Source organism: Triticum aestivum, chromosome 5A (genome assembly GCF_018294505.1).
Source record: "Triticum aestivum cultivar Chinese Spring chromosome 5A, IWGSC CS RefSeq v2.1, whole genome shotgun sequence".
Classification (NCBI taxonomy): domain Eukaryota; kingdom Viridiplantae; phylum Streptophyta; class Magnoliopsida; order Poales; family Poaceae; genus Triticum; species Triticum aestivum.
The window spans coordinates 567,696,164-567,715,907 of NC_057806.1; the positions used below are offsets into that span (position 1 = coordinate 567,696,164).

At 47.7% G+C, this 19,744-nt stretch overlaps 1 protein-coding gene across 4 annotated transcripts; it reads right to left on the bottom strand.

The window, feature by feature from the left end:
- Nucleotides 1-14,937: 14,937 nt before the first annotated feature.
- On the bottom strand, nt 14,938-19,532 carry LOC780665 (splicing factor U2af large subunit A-like). 4 transcript variants are annotated; one of them, NR_190223.1, is made up of 11 exons: nt 19,368-19,518; nt 18,250-18,713; nt 17,567-17,635; nt 17,128-17,198; nt 16,928-17,013; nt 16,792-16,812; nt 16,651-16,710; nt 15,943-16,560; nt 15,692-15,830; nt 15,324-15,565; nt 14,938-15,235 (listed from the first exon to the last, which is right to left on the bottom strand). NR_190223.1 is itself a non-coding variant. In NM_001428025.1 (11 exons), exons 1-11 carry the CDS (start codon nt 19,452-19,454, stop codon nt 15,098-15,100), a joined length of 1,821 nt encoding a protein of 606 aa, NP_001414954.1. In that variant the 5' UTR covers nt 19,455-19,518; the 3' UTR covers nt 14,938-15,097. The 4 variants fall into 4 exon arrangements, 2 of the variants coding, with proteins under 2 accessions (NP_001414954.1, XP_044382686.1); NM_001428025.1 differs by having other exon boundaries at nt 15,324-15,391; XM_044526751.1 differs by having other exon boundaries at nt 14,944-15,235; nt 15,324-15,391; nt 18,250-18,710; nt 19,368-19,532.
- Nucleotides 19,533-19,744: the final 212 nt, after the last annotated feature.

The following is a 19,744-nucleotide window of genomic DNA, read 5'->3' on the forward strand; positions in this document are numbered from 1 at the left end:
GCCGCGGCGGCGTGCGCACCCACCCGAACCGCTCGGCGCCGACGGAGAGCGACAGGATGGGCGCGTCGTGCTGCGGGTCCCTGGCGCTGCCGTCGTCGGCGAGGCTCCGGCGGTGCAGCAGCCAGTAGAGGGACCCGTCGAGGGCCACGGGAGGCCTGCCGTCGACGTGGCACGCGAATTTTGGCGGCGCGTTGCCACCGGCGCAGGGCCTCCACCGCCCCACGCCTAATGGCGTCAGGGGGCACACCTCACACTTCTGCTGCGCGAACATGTTCCTTAAGAGCCTCACCACTTTGTGCTCGCCGGTGGCCGGGTCGAAGCCGAGGCCGGTGCTGGAGAGCTCCAGCGGAAACCGTTTGACCTGCATCAGCTTTGGAACCGCCGGTGTTATCTCCTCCGCCGGCTCGCACGGCGGCAGGGACACATGCTCGCCGGTGGAGAGATTGAACACGTGGTACTCCGACAACCGGACGTCGAAGAAGAGCGTCAGGCCGCGGCACGGCTTATTCCCGGACAGCACGAGGTGCTCCCCGGCCAGGTCGCCCGCGGTGAGCAGCTCGCGAGCCGCGACGGCAGGCGGCGCGCCCCCGTCCACCGTGATCGGGCACGCGTAAAAGGACGTCGCGACGCCCCGCACGGTTGGCGAGAAGAAGACGATCTCGGGGTGGCGCGCGGCGGCCGCTCTGGCGGCGTGCGCGGCGACGAAGTGGTCGGAGGTGAGCGCCGCGTTCCACGCCCGGCAGACGGCCCGGAAGCGCACCGTGGCGTCCACCGGCAGGCGCGTGAGGATCTCGTCGACGAGCAGCTCTTCGCTCAGCGGCGGCTCGCCGTGCGACGACCTGATCATGCTGGAATTCGCCGGCGAGGTTGCCATCGTTCGCACGGCGGGATCGATTGATATGGACTAATTGAGTCGATCCGAGAGTACGTACCACGTCGACCGATGGATGCACAGGTAGGTCGTCGTTCGCACGTGTGTATATATATAGAGAGAGAGCGCGCGTCCCAATTGGTTGTGACCGTATCCGATCGTGTGTCCGGAATGATTCGGAATACAACTTCCAGCCGACTCGCGCCTTTTCCACAAAGAGAAACAAAGCTGGCGAGGTATGTGATGGCATTTGGAGACAAATGCCGGAGTTGAGCCCGAAAATATCTGCAACCCTATTAAGTGACATAAATATGGCACGAACACATGACAACTTCGAACGTTTTTTATGTCAAGTTTAGTGACCCGAGGATGATAAGTTTAGTTTTTCGGATGGCAAGTTATAGTTATTTTTTATTTTTTTTCCTGGCAACTTTACTTGTTAAAAACGTCAAAGTCAGATTGCTTCGTGGCACACATGTAGCACTTATCATTTGAGAATATCTAAGGAAAAATCTGAAAAACGGATGCGGTGGTAGTGAACATCCCGTGTCAACATGGGAAACGAAAAGTAGCCGGTCATCTTGGTTCGAAACAGGCTCGAGCCCGTCGACAGCAAGCAGCCTCCATCCTTTCTTTGGTACGAGCCCATCGGTGACGAGCCGAAGCACCTCCTCCTCCGTCACCCTCGATGGCAGCCAATCCCCTTGGATTCAGCCGGGCAGCGGCGGTGCAAAGGAAGAAGACGACCCCTTCTTCGTCGTTCTTTTCTTTTTCTTCTCGAGCTCGCGCATCTTGTCTCCAGCCATGACAACGGCAGCAGTGGCAAGACAAAGAGATGGAGGTTGCCACGATTTCTTTGGGGAAATGGCGGAGTGGGAAGACGATTTTGCGGTTTGCCTCTTTTCCCCCCTATTTATATAACAAAGAAACCATTGAAGGTGTGGAATCGTAGCCACACGTCGGCTAAATCAAAGGCGCTCACATTCCCCACGTCGGGGCGGTTTTTGGGCCAGTGCTGTTAAATTGTCGCTTTGCAAAATTACACAAAACATCGTGTGCTCAGTTAGCTATCACGTGGTAATTATCACCCGTAGGTCTCCGGATTGAAACCCCTCTCCCCTACAATTTTATTTCTTTCCTCCATCACTGACAAGCGGGACCCGCGTGGGAAAGAGAGAGGATGAATTTTACTACAATTTTATTTATTTCCTCCCCCAGCAGGACCCGCGTGGGGAAGAGAGAGGATGAATTTTACTACAATTGTATTTGTTTCCTCCATTTACTGACAAGCGGGACCTGCATGGGGAAGAGAGAGGATGAATTTTACTCATTTGGTGCTCTCGAGCGAATCTGTTTGGACCTTCTTCTAGGACCCAAAGCATCAGATCCATAACTTTGGAATTGGCATTCCTCCGGGATAATGGATGGCATCTCTCCGATAGAAACAACCCATACGCCAGTTTCGCCACTCGGATTTTATGATACATCCACTATTCATATCACTAGTCAACCTCTTCCAGGAGATGATTGAGTATCACCAAACTTTTCTCATTATAACTCACACCAAAAACTTAAGCATGAAAATTGACCCTGAGAATTCATAAAAATCTTACTTCGAGCAAATTGACAAGATGTCCCACGTTGACAAACTACTATGGATAAAACCACTATGTTACCAACATCTAAGATGAGACCCCTCTTGGCACCACCACTCTCTCTCTAATCTTCGACAATACCATCTACCATCCAGATTGATCGTAAGATCGGCAAAGCATTGCTCATCGGTTGGGCCTCGAGAATAACTAATTGTTGACACCTCATACACTATGAAATTTCCTATTAATTTAAACAATCTCAAGAATCCTATTCGACAAACCTATATTAGAAATTGCTAAGTAGAATATTTGTTAGGCCATCATTGTAGAACACTCTATTAAGATATTTATAGATACTAAAATAGATATGAAAACCTTTAACTACATTGTAATCAAATGAAGTAGAACAAATTATTCCATAGATGGATGTGATATTCTAGTGTTTTATGTTTACTTTAAATATAAAATAAACTTAGCTCATCATAATTTCTCAAACTAAAACCTGAAGATAAAAATAACACATTGTTTTTGCACTAAAGAGAGGTCTACCTTCACATTGTTGTATTTGTAATGATAGAAGTTTAGGTTGTTTAGCATAAAATTTGGGGATTTGTAGTATGAAAAAAGTTAATAATTTAGTGAGAGTTAATGAGCAATGAAAAGGTAAACATGTTTAGTACAAACAGGAGCATGGAGCACATTGTCATGAAGACCTACAGATCTCCAAAACATTTGATGTGTGAACATGCAAACAGAAGATTACATGACACTAGTAGAGCGCCGGCGGGGATTGGTAGATGGCACTGCAAGGGAGTCAGGCATCGAGGCAATATGCACAGTGAGTCCCGATCCACAACACAACATTACCCGTGAGATGGAATAGTTGAGCATAATGAGCTAGCAACATCGCCAGATCAAAGACTTTGAGTGTACAATTTACTCATCACTAAGTTCATGTAATTGAGTCGATGTACAATAGCAACATGTGTTAGAACAATAGCGCCACTGGTGTGAAGCATCGATCTCGGAGAGGCACCGGTGATGTGCAAAGGGGTCGTCGGCTCCCGCGTCGCTGGACAGGGCGAGAACGTTGGAGCAGTAAACCTGTGCGGCGTTGATGAACTATAAGAGAACTCTCGAGTCAGTGTTGAATTATGTGGCAATGCAAAGAAACTAAGAAAGCACGATCGATAGTTTTCTCACTGGCGAATATGAAGGAATATAAATGGAGCGGGTTGGCGTGGAGAAGGCGTCAGCGCTAGCAGCAGCAACGCGAGATGGTGATCATCATTGTTTGGCGAGGCCGCACGTGTATTCTTGGAGTCCGACGAATCAAAGCCAATGAAATTACCGAATCAGAGCTTTTCGCTAGTTGACATTTCGTGCAAGATTGAACATGAGCGATAACATGATCAAGAAAACAGTGGAAGAACAAATCCATCGGCTCCTATGATCGATGCCCATGCCTACCATTGAAACTATCGGCCACATTCTCATGCGTTATCATGACCCGTCTTTTCTTTAGTATTTAATCTGTCTTATCTTGCACAATACTTAGGGAGGCATTTGAACCTGTTTCTCTTTGTAAATCCTTCGATATCCTTGCTTTTTTATTGTGCTTAGACAGCACATCTAGGTGAAGTGTTCTGACATGTTATTTTTGCCACTTGTGCAGTCCAGTTATTGGAAGCTCGAAACAATTACATTTTTTTAACAATATCTACACTGATCTAGACTACGGCTGAAACACTCACATGTTGTGGTGCCACCGGACAAGCAAGCATAATTACTGATGTTTCTCAATACTGAATATGTAGTCCCATAATGTACGTCACTCATCGGAATTCTGTAACACTGCAATCTTCAGCATGAAAATAAAATGGCAGATTGTTGCAGTAGAACCTCTTTTATGTTGGCATAGCACATTTGATGTGGGAACTTGAGGCTTGCACTGGACAATAGCAAGGTTCAGTGACCAAAATTCAATACTTATGCCATCGCACGATCTTGTCTACTACTCCCTCCGTTCGGAATTACTTGTCTTGGAAATGGATGTATCTAGAACGAAAATACGTCTAGATACATCTATTTCCAAGACAAGTAATTCCGAACAGAGGGAGTACCTCAAAGGATCCACTTATTTTTATATCTTGCATAACAGCAAAATCACTCACCTGTTCAAGCATCGTATTCTACTTCAAGGCTTACTTAGAGCCTAATAATTGGTTTGTCGTTTGATGCCAACATTTGTCCAAATGGCAGCTTTTGAAGAAGCTGAGAAGAACCAGATAGCCAATCAATTGCTACCCAATTTTCTAGACTTTCCAACAATTGGCATGTTAAATGTTGGAATCAAATAGTAAATTAAGCTCCCAGTTCTCAGCTTAGTCGAGGGGGTAGAGTTAATATCAAATATTTTTCTAGCTCTAGCTTATTCTGAGAGCAAACAAACATCTGCTTTGACTTTTAGAAAATTATGATTTGCATTCCCTCTGCTAGTAAGAAATAGATCTTGTTAGATATTGGCAGGCCTTTCAATATTCATCACCATTTTTTTGTGTTAGATCTAAGAAGGTTTACGAGCATCTCCAACAGCCGCGCCAGAAGACGCGCGCGCGGTAAATTGGCTTTTTAGCGCGCGCGTGACGTTTTCGCCAGCTCCAACGGTGGCGGGAAACTAGCGCGTGGGAAAAGATTGCGCGGGGGGGGGGGGGGGGGGGAGGCGGCCGCTCGGGCGCTACATTTGGCGCGCCACGTTCGGCACGCCTATAAATTGCAGCGCGTCTGCCACTTTCTCCATCTCTCCATCGCCCTTTGCCGCTCTCTCCATCTCTCCATCGCTCTCTGCCGCCGAAACGCCACCACCGCGCTGTTGGAAATATGCCCTAGAGGCAATAATAAAAGCATTATTATTATATTTCCTTGTTCATGATAATTGTCTTTTATTCATGCTATAATTGTGTTATCCGGAAATCGTAATACATGTGTGAATAAATAGACACCAACATGTCCCTAGTAAGCCTCTAGTTGACTAGCTCGTTGATCAACAGATAGTCATGGTTTCCTGACTATGGACATTGGATGTCATTGATAACGAGATCGCATCACTAGGAGAATGATGTGATGGACAAGACCCAATCCTAAACATAGCACAAGATCGTATAGTTCGTTTGCTAGAGTTTTTCCAATGTCAAGTATCTTTTCCTTAGACCATGAGATCGTGTAACTTCCGGATACTGTAGGAGTGCTTTGGGTGTACCAAACGTCACGACGTAACTGGGTGACTATAAAGGTATACTACCGGTATCTCCGAAAGTGTCTGTTGGGTTGACACGAATCAAGACTAAGATTTTTCACTCCGTATGACGGAGAGGTATCTCTGGGCCCACTCGGTAATGCATCATCACAATGAGCTCAAAGTGACCAAGTGTCTGGTCACGGGATCATGCATTACGTACGAGTAAAGTGACTTGCCGGTAACGAGATTGAACGAGGTATTGGGATACCGACGATCGAATCTCGGGCAAGTAACGTACCGATTGACAAAGGGAATTATATACGGGGTTGCTTGAATCCTCGACATCGTGGTTCATCCGATGAGATCATCGAGGAGCATGTGGGAGCCAACATGGGTATCCAGATCCTGCTGTTGGTTATTGACCGGAGAGCCATCTCGGTCATGTCTACATGTCTCCCGAACCCGTAGGGTCTACACACTTAAGTTTCGGTGACGCTAGGGTTGTAGGGATATGAATATGCAGTAACCCGAAAGTTGTTCGGAGTCCCGGGTGAGATCCCGGACGTCACGAGGAATTCCGGAATGGTCCGGAGGTAAAGAATTATATATAGGAAGTGCTATTTCGGCCATTGGGACAAGTTTCGGGGTCACCGGTATTGTACCGGGACCATCGGAAGGGTCCCGGGGGTCCACCGGGTGGGGCCACCTATTCCGGAGGGCCCCATGGGCTGAAGTGGGAGGGGAACCAGCCCCTAGTGGGCTGGTGCGCCCCCCTTTGGGCCTTCCCCCTGCGCCTAGGGTTGGGAACCCTAGGGTGGGGGGCGCCCCACTTGCCTTGGGGGGCACTCAACCCCCCTTGGCCGCCGCCCCCTTGGGAGATTGGATCTCCAGGGCCGACGCCCCCCCTTGGGGACCCTATATATAGAGGGGGGGAGGGAGGGCAGCCGCACCCTTGCCCCTGGCGCCTCCCTCTCTCCTCCAACACCTCCTCATCCTCCATAGAGCTTGGCGAAGCTTTGTCGGAGTACTGCTTCTCCACCACCACCACGTTGTCGTGCTGCTGCTGGAGCCATCTTCCTCAACCTCTCCTTCCCCTTGCTGGATCAAGAAGGAGGAGACGTCACGCTGACCGTATGTGTGTTGAATGCGGAGGTGCCGTCCGTTCGGCGCTAGGATCTCCGGTGATTTGGATCACGTCGAGTATGACTCCCTCATCCCCGTTCTTTGAACACTTCCGCACGCGATCTACAAGGTATGTAGATGCATCCGATCACTCGTTGCTAGATGAACTCATAGATGGATCTTGGTGAAACCGTAGGAAAAAAATTTGTTTTCTGCAACATTCCCCAACAGTGGCATCATGAGCTAGGTCTATGCATAGTTCTCTTTGCACGAGTAGAACACAATTTGTTGTGGGCGTAGATATTGTCAACTTTCTTGCCGCTACTAGTCTTATTTTGCTTCAGCGGTATTGTGGGATGAAGCGGTCCGGACCAACCTTACACGTACGCTTACGTGAGACCGGTTCCACCGACTAACATGCACTAGTTGCATAAGGTGGCTGGCGGGTGTCTGCCTCTCCCACTTTAGCTGGAGCGGATTCGACGAAAAGGGTCCTTATGAAGGGTAAATAGAAGTTAACAAATCACGTTGTGGCTTTCACATAGGTAAGAAAACGTTCTTGCTAGAACCCTATTGCAGCCACGTAAAACTTGCAACAATAATTAGAGGACGTCTAACTTGTTTTTGCAGCAAGTGTTTTGTGATGTGATATGGCCAAAGTTGTGATGAATGATGAATGATATATATGTGATGTATGAGATGTTCATGTCATTGTAATAGGAATCACGACTTGCATGTCGATGAGTATGACAACCGGCAGGAGCCATAGGAGTTGTCTTTATTTTTTGTATGACCTGCGTGTCATTGAGAAACGCCATGTAAATTACTTTACTTTATTGCTAAACTTGTTAGCCATAGTAGTAGAAGTAATAGTTGGTGAGCAACTTCATGGAGACACGATGATGGAGATCATGGTGTCATGCCGGTGACAAGATGATCATGGAGCCCCAAGATGGAGATCAAAGGAGCTATGTGATATTGGCCATATCATGTCACTATTATTATTTGATTGCATGTGATGTTTATCATGTGTTTGCTCTTGTTTACTTAGAACGACGGTAGTAAATAAGATGATCCCTCATAATAATTTTAAGAAAGTGTCCCCCCTAATTGTGCACCATTGCGACAGTTCGTTGTTCCGAAGCACCACGTGATGATCGGGTGTGATATATTCCAACGTTCACATACAACGGGTGTGAGACAGATTTACACATGTAAACACTTAGGTTGACTTGACGAGCCTAGCATGTACAGACATGGCCTTGGAACACAGAAGACCGAAAGGTCGAGCATGAGTCGTATAGAAGATACGATCAACATGAAGATGTTCACCGATGTTGACTAGTCCGTCTCACGTGATGATCGGACATGGCTTAGTTAACTCGGATCATGTTATACTTAGATGACTGGAGGGATGTCTATCTAAGTGGGAGTTCATTGAATAATTTGATTTAGATGAACTTAATTATCATGAACTTAGTCTAAAACCTTTACAATATGTCTCGTAGATCAAATGGCCAACGTTGTCCTCAACTTCAACGCGTTCCTAGAGAAAACCAAGCTGAAAGACGATGGCAGCAACTATACGGACTGGGTCCAGAACCTGAGGATCATCCTCATAGCTGCCAAGAAAGATTATGTCCTACAAGCACCGCTAGCTGAAGCACCTGTCCTCCCTGCAGAACAAGACGTTATGAACGCTTGGAAGACATGTTCCGATGATTACTCCCTCGTTCAGTGCGGCATGCTTTACAGCTTAGAGCCGGGGCTCCAAAAGCGTTTTGAGAGACACGGAGCATACGAGATGTTCGAAGAGCTGAAAATGGTTTTTCAAGCTCATGCCCGGGTCGAGAGATATGAAGTCTCCGACAAGTTCTTCAGCTGTAAGATGGAGGAAAATAGTTCTGTCAGTGAGCACATACTCACTATGTCTCGGTTACATAACCACTTGACTCAGCTGGGAGTTAATCTCCCGGATGACGCGGTCATTGACAAAATCCTTCAGTCGCTTCCACCGAGCTACAAGAGCTTTGTGATGAACTTCAATATGCAGGGGATGGAAAAGACCATTCCTGAAGTATTTGCAATGCTAAAATCAGCAGAGGTAGAAGTCAGAAAGGAACATCAAGTGTTGATGGTGAATAAAACCACTAAGTTCAAGAAAGGCAAGGGTAAGAAAAACTTCAAGAAGGACGGCAAGGGAGTTGCCGCGCCCGGCAAGCAAGCTGCCGGGAAGAAGCCAAAGAATGGACCCAAGCCCGAGACTGAGTGTTTTTATTGCAAGGGAAGTGGTCACTGGAAGCGGAACTGCCCCAAATACTTAGCGAACAAGAAGGCCGGCATCACGAAAGGTATATGTGATATACATGTAATTGATGTGTACCTTACCAGTACTCGTAGTAACTCTTGGGTATTTGATACCGGTGCAGTTGCTCACATTTGTAACTCAAAGCAGGAGCTGCGGAATAAACGGAGACTGGCGAAGGACGAGGTGACGATGTGCGTCGGGAATGGTTTCAAGGTCGATGTGATCGCCGTCGGCACGCTACCTCTACATTTACCTACGTGATTAGTTTTGAACCTCAATAATTGTTATTTAGTACCAAGTTTGAGCATGAACATTGTATCAGGATCTCGTTTAATACGAGATGGCTACTCATTTAAATCTGAGAATAATGGTTGTTCTATTTATATGAGAGATATGTTTTATGGTCATGCTCCGATGGTGAATGGTTTATTCTTAATGAATCTCGAGCGTAATGCTACACATATTCATAGTGTGAATACCAAAAGATGTAAGATTGATAATGATAGTCCCACATACTTGTGGCACTGCCGCCTTGGTCATATAGGTGTCAAATGCATGAAGAAGCTCCATGCGGATGGACTTTTAGAGTCTCTTGATTACGAATCATTTGACACGTGCGAACCATGCCTCATGGGTAAAATGACCAAGATTCCATTCTCAGGAACAATGGAGCGAGCAACCAACTTATTGGAAATCATACATACTGATGTGTGCAGTCCAATGAGTGTTGAGGCTCGCGGTGGCTATCGTTATGTTCTCACCCTCACTGATGACTTGAGTAGATATGGATATGTCTATTTAATGAAACATAAGTCTGAGACCTTTGAAAAGTTTAAGGAATTTCAGAGTGAGGTTGAGAATCAACGTGACAGGAAAATCAAGTTCTTGCGATCAGATCGTGGAGGAGAATACTTGAGTCACGAATTTGGCACACACTTAAGAAAATGTGGAATAGTTTCACAACTAACGCCGCCTGGAACACCTCAGCGTAATGGTGTGTCCGAACGTCGTAATCGCACTCTGTTAGATATGGTGCGATCTATGATGTCTCTTACCGATTTACCGCTATCATTTTGGGGCTATGCTTTAGAGACTGCCGCATTCACTTTAAATAGGGCTCCGTCGAAATCCGTTGAAACGACACCGTATGAATTATGGTTTGGGAAGAAACCTAAGCTGTCGTTTCTAAAAGTTTGGGGATGCGATGCTTATGTCAAGAAACTTCAACCTGAAAAGCTCGAACCGAAGTCAGAAAAATGCGTCTTCATAGGATACCCTAAAGAAACTATTGGGTATACCTTCTACCTCAGATCCGAAGGCAAGATCTTTGTTGCCAAGAATGGATCCTTTCTAGAGAAGGAGTTTCTTTCGAAAGAAGTAAGTGGGAGGAAAGTAGAACTTGATGAAGTATTACCTCTTGAACCGGAAAATGGCGCAACTCAAGAAAATGTTCCTGAGGTGCCTGCACCGACTAGAGAGGAAGTTAATGATGATGATCATGAAACTTCAGATCAAGTTGCTACTGAACTTCGTAGGTCCACAAGTCCGCACCAGAGTGGTACGGCAACCCTGTCTTGGAAATCATGTTGTTAGACAACGGTGAACCTTCGAACTATGAAGAAGCGATGGCGGGCCCGGATTCCGACAAATGGCTAGAAGCCATGAAATCCGAGATAGGATCCATGTATGAAAACGAAGTATGGACTTTGACTGACTTGCCTGTTGAGCGGTGAGCCATAGAAAATAAATGGATCTTTAAGAAGAAGACAGACGCGGATGGTAATGTTACCATCTATAAAGCTCGACTTATCGCTAAGGGTTATCGGCAAGTTCAAGGGGTTGACTACGATGAGACTTTCTCACCGGTAGCGAAGCTAAAGTCCGTCCGAATCATGTTAGCAATTGCCGCATTCTATGATTATGAGATATGGCAAATGGACGTCAAAACGGCATTCCTTAATGGTTTCCTTAAGGAAGAATTGTATATGATGCAGCCGGAAGGTTTTGTCGATCCTAAGAATGCTGACAAGGTGTGCAAGCTCCAACGCTCGATTTATGGGCTGGTGCAAGCATCTCGGAGTTGGAACATTTGCTTTGATGAGATGATCAAAGTGTTTGGGTTTACGCAGACTTATGGAGAAGCCTGCGTTTACAAGAAAGTGAGTGGGAGCTCTGTAGCATTTCTCATATTATATGTAGATGACATACTTTTGATGGGAAATGATATAGAACTCTTGGATAGCATTAAGGCCTACTTGAATAAGAGTTTTTCAATGAAGGACCTTGGAGAAGCTGCATATATATTAGGCATCAAGATCTATAGAGATAGATCAAGACGCCTCATAGGTCTTTCACAAAGCACATACCTTGATAAGATATTGAAGAAGTTCAATATGAATCAGTCTAAGAAGGGGTTCTTGCCTGTGTTACAAGGTGTGAAATTGAGCTCAGCTCAATGTCCGACCACGGCAGAAGATATAGAAGAGATGAGTGTCATCCCCTATGCCTCAGCCATAGGTTCTATTATGTATGCCATGTTGTGTACCAGACCTGATGTAATCCTTGCTATAAGTTTGGTAGGTAGGTACCAAAGTAATCCCGGCAAGGAACACTAGACAGCGGTCAGAATATCCTGAAGTACCTGAAAAGGACTAAGGAAATGTTTCTCGTTTATGGAGGTGACGAAGAGCTCGTCGTAAAGGGTTACGTCGACGCTAGCTTCGACACAGATCTGGATGACTCTAAGTCACAAACCGGATACGTGTATATTTTGAATGGTGGGGCAGTAAGCTGGTGCAGTTGCAAGCAGAGCATCGTGGCGGGATCTACATGTGAAGCGGAGTACATGGCAGCCTCGGAGGCAGCGCATGAAGCAATTTGGGTGAAGGAGTTCATCACCGACCTAGGAGTCATACCCAATGCGTCGGGGCCAATCAAACTCTTCTGTGACAACACTGGAGCTATTGCACTTGCCAAGGAGCCCAGGTTTCACAAGAAGACCAGGCACATCAAGCGTCGCTTCAACTCCATTCATGAAAATGTTCAAGATGGAGACATAGATATTTGTAAAGTACATACGGACCTGAATGTAGCAGATTCGTTGACTAAACCTCTCCCTAGAGCAAAACATGATCAACACCAGAATTCCATGGGTGTTCGATTCATCACAATGTAACTAGATTATTGACTCTAGTGCAAGTGGGAGACTGTTGGAAATATGCCCTAAAGGCAATAATAAAAGCATTATTATTATATTTCCTTATTCATGATAATTGTCTTTTATTCATGCTATAATTGTGTTATCCGGAAATCGTAATACATGTGTGAATAAATAGACACCAACATGTCCCTAGTAAGCCTCTAGTTGACTAGCTCGTTGATCAACAGATAGTCATGGTTTCCTGACTATGGACATTGGATGTCATTGATAACGAGATCGCATCATTAGGAGAATGATGTGATGGACAAGACCCAATCCTAAACATAGCACAAGATCGTATAGTTCGTTTGCTAGAGTTTTTCCAACGTCAAGTATCTTTTCCTTAGACCATGAGATCGTGTAACTCCCGGATACCGTAGGAGTGCTTTGGGTGTACCAAACGTCACAACGTAATTGGGTGACTATAAAGGTATACTACGGCTATCTCCAAAAATGTCTGTTGGGTTGACACGGATCAAGACTGGGATTTGTCACTCCGTATGACGGAGAGGTATCTTTGGGCCCACTCGGTAATGCATCATCACAATGAGCTCAAAGTGACCAAGTGTCTGGTCACGGGATCATGCATTATGGTACGAGTAAAGTGACTTGCCGGTAACGAGATTGAACGAGGTATTGGGATACCGACGATCAAATCTCGGGCAAGTAACGTACCGATTGACAAAGGGAATTGTATACGGGGTTGCTTGAATCCTCGACATCGTGGTTCATCCGATGAGATCATCGAGGAGCATGTGGGAGCCAACATGGGTATCCAGATCCCGCTGTTGGTTATTGACCGGAGAGCCATCTCGGTCATGTCTACATGTCTCCCGAACCCGTAGGGTCTACACACTTAAGTTTCGGTGACGCTAGGGTTGTAGGGATATGAATATGTAGTAACCCGAAAGTTGTTCGGAGTCCCGGATGAGATCCCGGACGTCACAAGGGGTTCTGGAATGGTCCGGAGGTAAAGAATTATATATAGGAAGTGCTATTTCGGCCATCGGGACAAGTTTCGGGGTCACCAGTATTGTATCGGGACCACCGGAAGGGTCCCGGGGGTCCACCGGGTGGGGCCACCTATTTCGGAGGGCCCCATGGGCTGAAGTGGGAGGGGAACCAGCCCCTAGTGGGCGGGTGCGCCCCCCTTTGGGCCTTCCCCCTGCGCCTAGGGTTGGGAACCCTAGGGTGGGGGGCGCCCCACTTGCCTTGGGGGGCACTCAACCCCCCTTGGCCGCCGCCCCCTTGGGAGATTGGATCTCCAGGGCCGGCGCCCCCTCCCCTTGGGGACCCTATATATAGAGGGGGGGGGGGGAGGGAGGGCAGCCGCACCCTTGCCCCTGGCGCCTCCCTTCCCCTCCAACACCTCCTCCTCCTCCATAGAGCTCGGCGAAGCCCTGTCGGAGTACTGCTTCTCCACCACCACCACGCCGTCATGCTGCTGCTGGAGCCATCTTCCTCAACCTCTCCTTTCCCTTGCTGGATCAAGAAGGAGGAGACGTCACGTTGACCGTACGCGTGTTGAACGCGGAGGTGCCGTCCGTTCGGCGCTAGGATCTCCGGTGATTTGGATCACGTCGAGTACGACTCCCTCATCCCCGTTCTTTGAACGCTTCCGCACGCGATCTACAAGGTATGTAGATGCATCCGATCACTCGTTGCTAGATGAACTCATAGATGGATCTTGGTGAAACCGTAGGAAAAATTTTTGTTTTCTGCAACGTTCCCCAACACGCGCCTCACAGCCGAGGAGGTACGGGCTACCGCGGCGTCTGCGTGCGTCCGTCCGGCACCTACTCCGCCGAGATTCGGTCGGCCGGCGACATGCAGCTCCGTCTCGAAACCTTCGACGCCGCCCAGGAGGGCGCCCGCGCGTACGACGCTGCGGCGTGGCGCCTCCTGCGGTCCCGTCAGGACATGAACTTCGCCGACGTGGCGACGCGGGAGCGCGCACAGGAGTTGGCGCCTTTCCCGCGGCTTCTCATCGACGAGGATCGTCGCAAGCACCGGAGGCGGGAGCATCGTCTCAGGTTGGCCGAGATGGACGAGCAAGCCATGGCGCTGTGGAGCCATCGCTTCTCGGAAGACACCAACGAGGAACAGTTCTTCGCCCAAAGGAGGGCGAAGAGGAGGGAGGAGCGAGCCAACTATCGCAAGGACAAGCGAACACGGAAGGCGGTCGCTAAATACAACGAAGCGCTAGGAGATGCGTCCTCCTAGAACTCCAGCGACGAGCGGTTCCTTGACGCCTACGCTCTGACGTCGAAGGAGGACATCATCGAGACAAAGTCTGAGTCGGACGAGTAGTAGTAGGAGGAGAACTATCTACGAAACCAATTTAATGTATCGAATCATAGTAGAAAAAAACTGATGAAATATAGCGCGCCTGCTAGAGCGGCGTGGGCGCGCTTTAATTTGCGGCGGCCGCTGGAGCCATCGCATCGCCGCACGTAAAAGCTGGCTAACCCGACACTGTATCGTGACTTTTAGCGCGCGGTGCGTTGCACGGCTGTTGAAGATGCTCTAATAACATTTCCAATAGTGGAAAGGAAAAAAAATGGAAACCAGACCTCGAGGCAGTGTATGTATTTTTTTTTTTGACGGGTCGATGCAGTATATGTTGGTTATACGATGCCACAGTCATAATAACAAAGTGCCAAGTAAAGGTATCCGAAATCTGAATATATCACACTGACAGTATTTCGACAAGCTTAAACTACATATAAAGGCAACACCAACTACGCTGCTGAATATATATCGTCTAAGAGTCGTAGTCGCCTTCAGCGAACTTGTTCTCGGGGTAGAACACGGCGACCGTCTCCTTCCCGTCGAACTTCCTCCCATGCATCCCGATCCTTGCCTTGGCCGAGCTCTCCACATCGGCATACTCCAAAAACACCTGCAATGCAGACCCAGAATCAGAATGGATAAATTTTGGTGAGCAAAATCGGTGAAAGATGCTGAATAGCACAGAAGTAAGGACTCACCTTGCCAACTCCAGCGACAGGATCACCGCTGGGATGGGGTCGTGGGATCACAGCTTGCACCAGGTTACCTGTCCACGTTAATCAGTAAGAACACACATGCACGTGACAAAAAGGAAGAGAAGAAAACATATGGTTAGTCAAATCCAAGTGAAAAAGATTAGTGTCTTCTGTAAGTTTAGGCCCGATTGCAAGTTTCGCATGAGGTCGGATTATAAAAGACTCGGCAATGGTACTATGTGGCACTACAAAACAGACACACAAAAAGAAAAACACAGAAGAAAACTGATTCAGTAGCTGAGCAAAGAGGCAAACACATTGATAAAACAGATCGTGTTAGAGCTTGGAGTAAGGGCCGCATGATGGTTTACCATATTTGTGTCCTTCTAGCGTCATGTCTTCCAGTATGTCATTGTATTCCTCATCATCTCTAAGGTCATCTGCTGAAACCACCTGGGTCAGGCATACCACCTTTGTCGCTAGGGCTCCGCCGACTTCATACACGAGTCTCTGCTCAGAAAGCAAGCAGAGTCAGAAAGTGGAAGGCTATATTCATAAACTAATTGTTCATTTTATAAGATCACGTCTTTTAAGAACTACTCAGAGTATAATAAAGTCGTACCTTCATTTGCGCCTCTTGCTGTGCCTGCAGGAGGATGTTTTCTTGCTCTGGCCTAGGTTCTGCTCCTTGGTTTGCTCGCCTGACTGTGAGAGTCCTGTCACCCAACTGGATACCGTTCAGAGCAGCACAGGCAATGTCGGTGACAGTCACATCCTTGTACAAACAGAAGGCATATCCCTTCGAGTTGCCAGTTTCCTTATCCTTCACAATGTCAAATCCACGAAGAGGTCCAAAAGTTTCAAGCAACTCCCGCACTTGAGCCTCTGTGAAGTAGTAGGGTAGACCACCCACAAAAATGCGGTCAGGGCCTTCTAAACCTCCACCTGCTCCAGGTGTCAAGCCAACAGCAGCGAGATTGAGGTTGGGGTTCGGCTGGCTCGGACCCAATGCAGCTGCCTGGGAAGGATTGTAGTCTGTCGGCCTCCTAACTTTCACTGGTGCTCCCTCAAACATTATACCATCCAAGGCCATTGCATTGCTTGCTTCCTCCACAGACCTCATCTCAACAAAAGCAAATTTCTTGTCGTGGTTTATGTATACATTAACAACTGCATGACCTAGAGCAAATGTGTTTCCTCCGATAGCAGCCATAACTTGATTGAAGAATACAGCAACCGTCTGCAGAAAGAAGAACAAAATACTTAGCACGGACTGCGAACAGAGAAAGAGATGCCAAGAAATAACTAACAAGTTACTCAAGGCAATTACCTGTTCATTGGCGATTGGAGGAAGTCCACCGACATAAACACGACGAGCATGCCGAGTAGCCTAAGAAAAGAGTGGTCAGACATGATTATGCATCACAGAACAAGATAGATCTCAAGCACACAGAAAAAAACTCAAACATACCTGTTGTGTCATGGCTAGTGGCTGCATAGCAAGTGGATCGATGCAAAGAGAAGAAAGAATTAGTAATAGATCAGAGGCAGTTATCCATGATTTGAGTACTAGCTACAATGAATCTTAAAAGGAGCACAGTAGTCACCTGTCCTAGGGCAGGTACATTGACCAAGTTTGGGAGCATGTTCGGAAACATCCCAGGATTAGCAGCAGGAAGTTCAGGTAGCTGAACTGCAATGCATCAACAGAGAATTGTTAATAACATGAATTATTAGAATAGAGACATTCAAACATCAGTTATTATTTATTGTAAGGCATCATACAACATTTTCTGTCACCACATACCTGGGGTTGCAGTGGGAGCGAGTATAGGAATGGCTTCTGATGGTGCCTGGTCAAATCCACTCATGCGTTTGCTGTTTCAATACAGGAAGACATTAGTAAGCGATTCAGCAAATGAAGATTGCCGTAAGAAAACTAAAGGCGGCCAATAATATATACATATAATAAAGATAAATCAGGCAAGACTAGACACCTGCGTCAACTAAATGGGGTATTGGCAAATATCATCCATGGTACAGCAAGAAACCAAATCAAGGTAGTTCAAATTTGCGGATATCATCCATGGTACATTATGTCAACTTACGAACAATACAAAAAAAAAAACTAACCCATACCAAACACATGTCAATTGTCTTACTCAGAGGAAACAAGCAAACTTAATATGAACAGTACAAACTGCCAAAATACAAATAATAAGCTTTGGATGGCATCCAGCACATACCTCTGACTCTCCGAACGGGAGCGGGAGCGGGAGCGATGCCTTCTGTGGCCATCTCTATCACGGTCCCTTCTGCATTATCACAACATAGATCAGACTTTTTTTAAGAGAGTAATCTGCATAGGATATTTTCTGGTTTGCAAATGTGCTTAGAAATACAGAATTGTTTGCACATCAACACTTCAAGGGAAACCTAATTCATTTGCGTCAAGAAAAAAGTTAAGCAGATATTATAATTAGTTCATGACTCTTATCACTATTATAATTACTGTTTTGCTTTGCTAAGTAAAGATCGCCACTGCATACAGCACCAACCAACTAGAAAACATTGCAGCTACCAGATGGTTATACAGCAGCAAAATTGCCTACATTTACCAGTCCTGTAATTCATGAAATGACATGTGGGGCTGTCCATGTACAGTTTAATAACTATGTTAATGGTGTAGAACCATATAGTACAGTGAATAATTTCTGTAGATAAAATTAGAAAACTCAAAAAACATCTACCCTAAACCAAATGATACACCTTGCCAATTTTTCAGAAAATAAAAACGTCTCCCTACTAAGCACAAGGATGAATAGGTCTCAACATATTTAGCCAGCAGTCAATTAAAAGCACACAATGCTGGAATCAATTAATGCAACAAAATGCATAAGACACATCACAGAAATCAAGAACCAGGTACCTTTCGGCGTCACGATCACAGCTCCGGCGGTAGTCACGGTCATCGGAACGGTCACGGTGCTCCCTTCTCTCACTCCTTTCACGGTGGTCGCGATGGTGGCGCTCACGATCCCTGCTCCCTTCACGGTGGTCGCGATGGTGGCGCTCACGATCCCTGCTCCCTTCACGGTGCTCGCGATGGTGGCGTTCACGATCCCTGCTCCCTTCACGGTGCTCGCGATGGTGGCGCTCGCGATCCCTGCTCCCTTCACGGTGCTCGCGATGGTGGCGCTCACGATCCCTGCTCTCTTCACGGTGCTCGCGACGGTGGCGCTCACGATCCCTGCTCCCTTCACCGCGTTCACGGACACTCTCCCTGTCCCGGTACCTCTCTCGGTCTTCCCCGTGGCGCCTGTGGCGCTCCCTGTCCTTGTCCTCATCGCGCTCCCTGACCCGGTCTCTGGAACTCAAAGGCTGCGCATCCTGCTGGAAAAGAACATGAATTCCTCCGTCACATGTATTTAAAAAAAATCAGGGCCTGCTAGTATGATAAACATACTTCCTACTTATAACTACCAAGCCTGCTAGTCACATCACACGTGACAAAACAAACAAAAACTACATGCTCCTGGACTTGGAATCCCATCATCACCAACCCAATGCGTCTAGAGCATCAAAACACGCCCGAATTCAGGTTTCAAGGGCGCAGCCCAGAACTGAAAACACGGTCCAGCACTGATTTGGGGTGCGAAACTTGAATCCGAACTCGCAACTGAACGCGGCGCAGGAAGCTAAAAGCCGAGCCATTCCGAACCAGCCCTATCCCAAAAAACCATGCGTCCTCCCAATGCGTCTAGATAATCGAAAATCTTATTCGGGGGAGCGCAACTAAAAGCACAATCCAGCAGTAGCACCGATTCGGGGAGAAACTGAAACTAAAATCCGACCAGCCTCGAATCCGCGACCGAACATTGACGCGCGCGGCAATCTACCTAGCAACCGAACTGGTTCGAGCCGGCGCCCTGCCCAAACCCCCTGTCCTCCGGCGAATTCCCCCCGGCCCTAAGCGCGAAAAATAATAAACAGAGAGACGAAGACAGCCGCGCCGATCGATCGGGCGGGCGGGCGAGCGGTCCTCACCTGGGGGGAGCGGGCGTCGCCGCCGCGCTTTTTGGCCGGCGGGGACCTCGCGGCGCCGGACTCGGGGGGCGCGTCGTGCTCGGCCATGGGTTCGGTGCGGCGCGTCGGTTCCGTGCGGTGCTGGCGGCGGCGGCTTCGGGTCGGTTCGTGCGCGACGGGCTCTTGTCGATTGGTTGGATCGGAGAGGGAGGGGGCGAGGTATATAGGGGGGCGGTGGTGGCTGACGTGCGGGCCCGGGACTCGGACACGGCCCAGGTCGGTTCCGGAGGCGGTTCGCCCGTTGATTTTGACTTTGACCCGTGCCGTCGTACGCGCTATCCCGGTTCGAACCGACGCCGAATTTCAAATTCTGGGAGAGCGGAATTCTGATTTGTGAG